This window comes from Watersipora subatra, chromosome 1, assembly GCF_963576615.1.
Source record: "Watersipora subatra chromosome 1, tzWatSuba1.1, whole genome shotgun sequence".
Taxonomy (NCBI): Eukaryota; Metazoa; Bryozoa; class Gymnolaemata; order Cheilostomatida; family Watersiporidae; genus Watersipora; species Watersipora subatra.
In genome coordinates this window covers 4794637-4805405 of record NC_088708.1, presented here as the reverse complement: position 1 = coordinate 4805405, position 10769 = coordinate 4794637, and the positions used below count along the sequence as shown (strand labels likewise).

The window sequence follows — 10769 nt, the reverse complement described above, 5'->3', positions numbered from 1 at the left end:
TGAGAAGCAGACATTAAGTCAGGTTATTAAACATACCCGCAGTGAACAAAGAATTGAAATGACATGATGATTATTTAATATAATGGTTTAGAAGATGAGACACTTTTTGAGGCTAGTTGCAATATTCAATTGGCTTTTGCTATTAAACCTGGTATGACTAAAAGACAAGAATATTTGATTAAAGTCAAGCAGAAGGCTTTCAAAACAGTTTTTACAGATCATAATTTGGTTTGTACTCTCAGAGCAGTTTGTCATCAGAAGCTTAATCGATTTGTCGTATCCAACCCAATTATGGAGCTAATTTAGAGCCATTGTAGAAGATAAGTTCTGAAAAATGATGCTTTTAAAACATAAGAGTACAGTTTCTCACAAGTTTTTGACATTTTTGTTTATTAACACCTATAGAGGTTTGAGCAGTAATCTAACTTTCACAGAATTCACCGCTAAAAATTTAAGATAAGCTCTTGATTAAAATTATAAAATTGATTTACTAGTATGTCTCTTTTATGTTGATCTAATTTCAAAATAAAAATGTTTATCTTAAAAAACTTATTCATACATCTACTTGAGATAAAGTTGCACATTTAAATCTTCAACCAAGCTTTTATGTTAAGATAACTTTTTAATTTCTCTAAAATGATTTACTAACTTAAAAGAAGTAACTAATTTTTCATCCTGGCTGATGTAATTTTCGCTGTAGTAGTGATGTTCCAGTTGGTGTGGCAATATGTGGTTGCTCCCCATTGTACAAGTTTGTAGCATGCTATGTCACTCAACAGCTCTCACCATAGGTTTTAATATGTATTACTTATCTTGACTGAATTGGATGCCATGTGCTAAACATGATTTGATTCAAACACAAATAATTAAACTAGTCTTGCATTACAATGTCAACTAAAATTTGGTAAACATAGCAATTTTGAACAAAGATTTTGACAGTTTCAGTAAAACAATGTAATCACTAAGACAGAATGATTAAAGATCACCTATACTCTTCAAGCATTGTAGCCTGTCTTGACAAACTGTTGTTTTGCGGAGTTGTCCCCCGTCGAGCGGGCGAGCAACAACAGTTGTTGCTCGCTCGCTCGACGGGGGGACAACTCCGCAAAAAACAACAGTTTGTCAAGACAGGCTACAAGCATAGCAGAAAAATTGCTTTTATGGCAGGATATACCGAAGAGGTGAAGTAATACCAGGTGTGAATTAGATTTTCAGAAAGCAAACAGTTTCACCCACAATGCATGTATTTACTTAGAGTTTAGAAACTTACGTTGTCAGATTATGCAAAGGTAGCGTTGACCGATTAAAGTAAATATTATTTTTACGTTTTTCACAGACGCTATTGTTGTTGTACCATAAGCCATGAGGCCATTTTTAATAACTTTATTGTAGTGCTATTGTATTGTTTTCATTTGGCACAGTTTGTCCTTGACTTAGGAGCTGTAATCTAAAAACTAATCAAATACCTAGAGTACCACACGGAGTACTATGTGTTTGTAAGGATTGCATACAATGTTGCTGAGGAAAGCTCTCTGCCCCGTTACCTTTAAATATCTACAAAAACACAAGGCACAGCAATACCAAAAGTATTAGTTGAAACTCTGTAAAACATAATTTCACATGGTGTTATAATCTATATATATTTCTCAGATTTTGTGTGTATGTGGATATGTGTGCAGTACCAGATATAGCTATTAAAATCTTGGAATAAAGAATTCGTATCGCAGAAGAGTTGATCTCAGACCATGTGGTTCACCAGTCTAACACCCTACCAATTTGGCCACTTGAGCTTTATAGGTACCACTAGGTGATATATGTCACTATATGGGAGCAAATACGCTACGCTTTTGGTCACGACGCAAAGTCATGAGAAACCATAGCCCTTATTAGTAAGCTTACTCAAATTATTCATCGGCATTATGCCACGCTAATAGCAAGTGGCAGGCAACTCTCATTACTTCTCACTGTTTATAAGCTGATTTTTAATACCCAGGCAATGCCAGGTAGCACAGCTAGTTTATGATATAATAGCAAATTAGATTAAATAGATTATAATGGGAGCTGTAATGAGGTTGAAAACGACAAAATATTAAGGGGAGACAGTTACATATAACGGATATTAGCTATGATGTGGCTTAACTTGGTGATAGTTTGTTAAATGCAATTGCAGAATATTCATTTGTTTTGTTAGATCTGTAAAATGATACCGTTTAATATACCATTAATTAAGTTTTTCACTCGCAGTTGTACCAGACTTGATATGGCAGACGGAAATTTGTCTCAATGACCTTGCCGGATACATTTCACACACTTGTTATTGTATGTATTGTGCGGGCTTTCACTCTTAACTCGTTTCATCAAACAAGCAACATTGTGTATGCTGTGTTTACAGTAATCCAATTATGTAGAGCTGTCAATGTGCCGTCTAAAGACATATGTAACCAAAATATTTGGAAAAAAGCTTAGGGATTTTGTTTTTGTATTAGTATTGCCTCTGATCTGATCATCCTTCATATGCTTAAAGCCTGGTTCACAGAGGATGCCAGTGAAATGCAGTACTGACGGCACGGACAAGACTTAAAGGTGAACAGTGGAGAAATAGTCAGGTGCCTATCATAAACATTTTTGCCTTGGTCAGGCATTCTCACTGACCTCCATCAATGCGCTTGATAGCATTTCTAGAGGCGGAGTGACATCTGCTAAATTCAAATGAATGTTAAACATTTAAAATGCTTTGAAATATATTTATAAACTGCTACCAATATTTTATAAATTTAATCTTTTCTATATTTTACGTATTTCAACCCTCAAAGGATTAAACCACCAGTTTAAAGGCAGAGTACTATTAGTAAGGAGGTCTCACTGACTAATTGGTATTCATGTTGATTTCACGAATATACTTGGCAACTCCCTTTGTTGTAAGTCTCACAGCTGAGTATAGCGAATACTACTGTTTGTGAGGCTGTCTAATTTTTTATAAAACCTCACTAACTATGCAATGTATATGTAAGTTCTGGCTGCAAAGAAATCGTGATAACTTTCATAAATTTCAAGTTTATCCTTCTGGGATATATTTGTTATATACACGTGAAGGTGAATGATTCCCAAAGGCAAAGTCTAAAAAGCAATTGGGATCATATTTGAATGGCATTCATTTGAGCCACGCACCTAATTTCTGATATGAGCAAGCTATTATCCAAATGGCTGCACAACATGTTTTTTATTTCTTTTATGGCAGTCAGACTGTACAGTTATGCTTGGGCTACACCTTAAAACTTCGTCTGTGTTGATAATATAGTGACTGAAGAACGCTGATGGACAAAAATGATTTTTTACATATATATTTATTGAGTTTTGGTTAAATAACCTATAGAAAGAAATGGAGACACAGTTGTGTAGGGAGTTGATTACCTTGTAACACGATCATTGCGTATTAATTACTTCATAGATACAGAGTCTGGCTGCTGCCATATATTGGTAAAATGAATTCTCCCTGCTGTTAACACTTCCATTCCAATTGGCTAATTAATGTGCCAGTCTTACACTAATCTGCACCAACATCGTATATACATGCATATATGCCCTTCTCAAAATACTTTAAATATCAGTGTTTAATGCAAATTTCCCAAGCATTTATTTATTACTGATTGGAAAATTAATTTTTTTAAACGAAAATCTTTTTTATGCGATTTTAGATCACATGGCCGCTAATTACGGTTAGCTAAATTTATTTCTCAAAATTACAATGACAAATTTAAAAATCCTCTGGCAATGTTCACTGTCAAATTTGACAAGAAATGTTGACACTTCAAATTTGACAGTGAACAAGTGGCTGAATAATCCGAGTGATTAAAAAGAGATTATCCGCTGTAAGTGAACCGTAAATAAGCGGCTGTACTACAAGCTTTAGAAAATGAATGTTTTTGTCATCAAAAATAGATCATTGCGCAAGTCGTGCGGTGCTAAAAATGTTAGTACTACACTGTCTAATATCTGGAAATGATTATTTGGCAGTGATTGTCTTCCCTTGTAACAATTGATAACTGATCATATTCTGGCCAATCAGAGAGCGGATAGATGACAGATACATTAATCAGTATGCACTCATTGCACAAATTCACAAGATTCGAGCAAAACAAACACTCTTTATATTCAAGCGTATTTAGGCTGTTGCAATACTACTCTCTACCCTTTTCTTCTCTGCAGCGTCAGTCAGTTTGCATCTTTGCAAGCCGGTTTGTCGGCGTACAGCTTGGAGGTTTGAGAAGAGCTTTAAGAGTCTCTCAAGATGGTGTATACGAGCTAAGGATAGATCAAGCATGGCTGGAGGAAAAGCGTTTCACTCATCATACCGCATGGATAGGAGAAGAAAAGCCTTGGGCTGTTCAAGTCCTACAAAACAATACATCGCAAGGTTCCGAAAGAAGGATTGCCATATAAGGCCGTGGCAAGGCTGTGAACTGCCGAAAAGCAAATGTTATCAAGAAACAGCTAGCAGATCATTGGTGACTTTAAAGAGACCTCGTTGTGGCGCAATTCTACATAACCTATTAACTATTCTTCCTATAGCTGTCATAGTATTAGCTTTAGCGGCTGGTTTTTCATATTTATTTTTTACATATTATGATTTGGAACAGCGTACCTCGAGCATAGAGGCTAGTCTCGTACAAATTCGTCTAGAAGTTGCTTCTCAAGCTGATTTTAGAACTCAGGAAATCAACAAGGTAAGAAGTATACAAGATCTTAACTGTTGACTTTCTAGTTGGGTTATATTTTCTGCCTATATAAAAGGTGTCATCATTGTCATCATTGATCCAAGAAATTCTGCAGACCCTTCGTCATTGTTCATGAGGTCTATGACACTAACCAGCTGTAAATGTGCCCGCAAATCTTGTAGCTGTGTAACTTGTCAAACGCATAACGTTATAGTTCCACAAAAGCTCTGCTTGCCGCTATTCATGGCTTAGTCTTTTGAATGGTCGGCTAGGACAACTTTTCTTTGTGTTCGCCCTAATGGACCACCTATTAACTTTTGTTTTACAAAAATAACTATGTTTGGTATGCAGTTGTAAGCAAACTAAATTATTGCCTCTACATGCAAAAATAGTGAAGATTGCCCAATGATCATGGGTACTAGATGCATGGTGGGAGAGGTAAAAATGCTCCTACCGCGTGTAGTATCGGCGTTGCCAATATTACCTGCTAGACAGAAAGGCAGGACTGAGAGCTTATACATGCTGTTTAAAAATAGGATATCGGGTTTGTGACAGACGACGAGATGTCAAGCTTTTATTTTGGGTTGCTTCATCGGTGTCATTAATTTTATGTTCAATAATATAAATGTTATATTGTTGGGTTGCTTGTGTTTGTCGACCATTCCCTTCATGTATGTGAGCTTTTTTGAGAGGTCAACATATTGATTTTAAACAGATGTTGATATAGCTAATGGTCAGTATGATTTGAGAATTCTATTTATTCACACATTGCCTTATAGCATTTTTTTTACATTTAATAAATATAATATTATAATAGTAAGTTATGAACTGCTTGTATTTTAGGTGCTAGATAGTCAGACAAAAGTGAATATTGATGACCACTTAGCCAGGCAGCAACGCTCTCCATCTGATTACAAGTGTTGGTGTCCTCCCGGTAAGCATTTGCCATTTCTTCTGATAGCTCCTTCTCATACCGATGTGTAGAACACAGTAGAGGTAATGATATTTTTCTGCACACAGAAAACTTTGTTACTCTTGCTGAGTAGAGTAATCCACGTGTATAACCATTTTAACGTAAGACACAACCGAACCGTGACTCAACAAGTTAATAATTTCTCAAATGAAAATTGTCGTGATGGTGGCTCATATTTCAGTCACATCGGTCTAGAGATAAAACTCGCAAAGAGAAACAGCATCTGATATAAGAGACGGTTTCAAATTTCTTCATAGTGACTTAGATTGTAAACAGCTGATGAGAGTTGTAGCTTCGCTCAATAACATATCCGCTGCGAGATAAGTGGCTATCTGGACACCGCTGCGCGCTGCCCATATTTCCTGATGAAATAGATACGTATGAGACTCCGAGTTATGTATTTACAAATGTAGGCTGCAGACAGCCCTGCGTGATCACCATGTTTACCCAAGATTATCTCCTTACGTCATATTAAACCTGCTGTTTACAGGTGAAAAGGGTGGTAAAGGAGAAACTGGTGCCAAGGTATGTATTTTACGGAGTCTGTAGATACCAATCTTGGCGTTAAAACCATTTTTTGAGATCTTTGAGAACTGTTTGATAAGTTTCATGTTAACTTTGAAAGTGTTTCTGAGTGTTTTGTCAACGGGAGTTTGTGACAAATATGTAGAGAGTAAATGGCCATCAGCCTTTATGATAAAATTATCAGAGAAGATTTTGGTAGCTGTGTTTAAATCAAATGACTTTTAAATACATCGAGTTGAATAAGCGTTCAAATAGGTTTGAATAGGAGCAATACAACTCCACTCTGCTATACAGAAGGTTTCCTGCTATTTTATTATGGCAAGTGGATAATGGGAATGATTTTTACGTAAACAGCATCTCGAAAATCATACTGAAAAAAATCCCGAGTCAAAAAAAAACAAATTTGTATAGAAAAAATAGGAACCAGTTTTTTAAACATTAGTCAAAAATTGTTGGTGATATGATGGTGACTCATTCACCGAATCACAGGCTGCCACTTTCACTGACTGTACAGTGAACAGCTTGTCCATTGTATATAACCGATATCAGGATTGAATCAGAGGCTAGAAATAACAGGTCTGTTCATCTCCTGCACAATTTTATGAGTTATTCTCTATGATTCTCTCAGCTGTAATAAAAATAGCTTGATTTAATTTGTTGGCCTGGCGAGGTTGAAGAAGTGCATTATTCTGAGCTATGAATAAAAGCCTATTCTTCGCAACTTCTCAACTTCCCTTTCCGATTAGATTAGACCGACAAAGACCTCTGTTGTCTAAGAAAGACTAGAATGTAAAAGCCCGAAGCCAGACAATTACAGTTTTATGTGTTGAGAGATGGGATACCCTCTCTTGTATTTCGGCACCATTTTCCTGAGACGTATTGAGTATGCTAGCCAGAGTCACCTGACTCAAAAGACTAGAGCCTCACCTGATGCGAAGTTTTAGTACAGACGCATTTGAAATGTAACCTTTTACTTGTTTGGATTCGAGCTGGTTTGTTGGCTATATTTTGCATAAGTGGAAAGGAGATCCAAGTGAGGGCTATGCCTAACCGATTCTAGAAATGTTTTTCAAACAAATTAGAATAGTTTACTCATAGGTCAAATGTTTAAGGCTACTTAGTGGCTTGAAACTAGCTAATTGTGAACAGGAGAAGTGCAAACGCATAAATCGTTAGACGCTGACTTGGGCAGCAAACCATCGAAGGCTCACTGCTAGTATTCCGTATACATCCAAACCTCGACTTACAATTACCTCTAAACACGAAAATCTAACAAACGATATAAATTTACAAGGTGTCTAAATTTCTCAGAACATTACAGCTCTGCAAGCAAAAGTAGAAAAGCTGGTAAAAATTAAAAATAACATAGAAATAATACAAAGTGCATAAACTAAGCTCAATTATACTATATTTATTGTAAGTTAGTGTAAGTTACAGTAAGTTATTGTAATATAGAGTTAGTTGTGTCACATATTCTTATCACTCATCCAACAACTGATCCTACAACTTAAACATTGCTGAGTCTGCTCTTTCCTCTCCATAGCAAAGTAACAATAAAACATTTTTTCACTAATTATTACTTTGTTCATTTAGTTTTTACATTGTTTTTATCAGTTTCTTACAATCTAAATGCTTTAGTACTAAGAACTTAATTTAAACATATTTTTGTTGCTTTTGGGTTCTGAGAGGAATCAAACAAAGTATAACATATTCTTTCAAAAATAGTTCCGTGTGATGGTTTTGACTTATGGTATGAAGCGAATATCAGTATGTATTAGGAGGTTGAATTGAGGAGGTTTGACTGCACCAGTTTTGAGTAAATAATTTTTCGTATATCCTTATAAGTTATTGCGCAGCTCTGCATGACCAGTCTAGCAGTGTTGTGTGGCTCAGTGTAGTCTTGCTGCCAAGCACTGTTGTTTGAGTTGCGGTAGCCATGCTGCCAGATAATAAAACAACAAGTAAATATTACAGGGACCCGTTGGGTATCCCGGCTGGCCTGGTAAAAAGGTAATCGCGTACTGCCAGTAGTTTAGTCGAGTGTAGCTAGCACATGCTCATTTCTTATTGGCTTAGTAGATAACGCATTTCTTTCAACTTCGCCAAGCATGTTAGAAGTTTGTTAAGGTCTATGCTTAGTTTAGACCTGTTTGCATTATTTGCAGCAAATTATTTAGATAACATAATTGCTTACAAAAATATAAATTTATTCTTTTTCCACGTTTGAAGTAAACAGTTGCATTAGTTTGTTTGATATTCTGGACAATTGATAAGAATTGAAGATAGAAGTCTGATATAACATGTCAACTCTAACTAAGGGCTTACACAGCTACTAAAGCCTTCTCGAGCTAGTTTGTCTCTATGTCATAGTAGAGCTGACGATTCCTAATGTTTTTATCTACTCACATGGTATATAAAAAAAGACTGAAATAGAAATTTACAATTGCTGGCTCGATGCTCTGGCTCGCCTGCCTTCTTACTTCTCACTACCAATGCTACTTTATTCCAGGGGGATAGAGGGCCTAACGGCTACCCTGGATGGCCGGTTCGTACGCTCTTACAGAGTGCTTCCTTTTGCCAGCTTTCCCTTTGTTTACCTTCTGCTATCATAATAACTTTTCCTCGCCTTCAATTTAACATCTGTCCATCACAAATTGTTCCTACTTCGTTTAATCCCAAAGCCATGATTTGACTGACATTAACATTTATATACAAGGTATCTAAGGAGTACCTTAACACAGTCTCTCATCTACCCTTTAGTGCGTAGGCTGGAGCGGGGAGCTTTCTTTCCGACAGCATAGCTATGACATCACCAAAAAATTGAAGCCGTTTAGGCAGCAGATTGTTGTGCCGTGTTGTGTGTATATAGTACTAATTAATCTCATACAGTCAGTGCAATGTCAAAACTGTCTGAGTGCATGATAGTAAAGGGGAAGACTGATTAGCCTCTATCTCTTGCTAAGCTCACGTTCATTAGCATCAAGGTAATGATACACAGGCCTTTCTATAGTCTAACATTGCCCCTCTTGCCTTATCTGTCATCTGCTTGTTAAAAGTTTTATGTATTCAGCCATGTCCATAATCTGCTACGACGGGGTCTTAATAAACTTGGATTAAATTTGGATTAGCCAGGAGCAATTTAGTTAAGTCCATTTAAACTTGGTTTCTAGTAATATAATTTTTTGATCACAAAAATTTTAATCAGGAAGGATATTGTGTTCTTCCTTAGAGGCTGTGTGACAGGGCTGCTAGCCATCTGCTGTCAAGACTGTCTTCAATCACATAGTTTGAACTGGTTGTTGTGTGAAATCATAGTGGAAGGCTGAAATAATGTAGTGTGATGAGAAGAGAAAGCTGTTATGATTTTGTGTTTATCGCTATGCTTAGAGGAGTTGGTACAGAGCTTGAATACACATGAGCTGCCAGCCCAGCGTAAAGTGGGGCTGGCAGCTGCAGTCGGCTGTGTGGTTTACCGAGTGACACCAAGACTCTGCACTCCTAAGAATTCTGACATGTGCGTCTGCAGTTTTGATAGCTTGTCATCAGTAACCCTTACCTCAACCTTATGTTAGTATATTCTAGTTATGAGCCCTTACTCTACAATATTGACAGTTGCTGATATTTATGCTTTTCCTATGCATGTATATATATATATACTATATATATATATATATATATATATATATATATATATATATATATATATATATATATATATCAGTGGTTTATACTTTCGGTCGTCTGGTATTTTGTTTTCATTCGGTCGGTCGTGTTGAACCACAACTCGTGTGTTTTGTTTGTTGAAGGGAGCCATTGGCATACAGGGACCAAAGGGCCAGTCAGTAAGTTTGCTTACGTCTGTACCAGTCTGTTTGAGTGTTATTTATAGCATCATTGGCATTATATATGAATATATAGCATTTGATGTTCGTTGCCATTCTCTAATAATTAAATTTTTTTTATTTTGTTCCTTGGTTATGATTGCAACATTTCATCATTTTGCAAATAGAGTGTATTGTATGAGACATTTTGATTGCAGGGCACTGATGGCAAGACAGGACTCAAGGGAGACAGAGTAAGTTACCCTCTATTTTAAACTTACCTCTCGTAACTAACTGGCACCTCTTGCACGCTGGGAACTGAGTTGAACAATTAAGTTCTAGTGGTTAAGGAGTTATCTTCTACACGCTTTGTTGATCTTGTGGAATAAGAATAATTCACTATAGAAGTGTTCAGTATGCATAATATGATCTGTTTAAAAAGTTTTGATGACTTCAAACAATCGTGTAGTTAATTTAATGCAATCTGTTGTTTTTATTTCATGACGAGAAGAGCTTGCTCACAGGTAATTAAAAGCTTATGTTTTTGCATCTGTACCTTATCTCATCTCCGAAATATTCTAACATTTTTTCATCGGATAGCAACATTTGCCCAAGTAAAACATCTGGTTTTCAGCAACCTCAAACCTTATGGTGTCAAGATGCATTTTTTCATTTTTAAAAATTCACCGAAATATTCTAAGAAATCTGTCATAGTCGAAAGTGTTTTCTTAAATT

At 36.2% G+C, this 10769-nt stretch overlaps 1 protein-coding gene across 1 annotated transcript; it reads left to right on the top strand.

The window, feature by feature from the left end:
- Positions 1–4284: 4284 nt before the first annotated feature.
- LOC137390999 (uncharacterized) lies at positions 4285–10309 on the top strand. Its single transcript, XM_068077363.1, has 6 exons — positions 4285–4724; positions 5559–5649; positions 6179–6213; positions 8723–8758; positions 10020–10055; positions 10253–10309. The coding sequence occupies exons 1-6, from the start codon at positions 4320–4322 to the stop codon at positions 10307–10309; spliced, it is 660 nt and encodes a 219-aa protein (XP_067933464.1). The 5' UTR covers positions 4285–4319.
- The last annotated feature ends 460 nt before the right edge of the window (positions 10310–10769 follow it).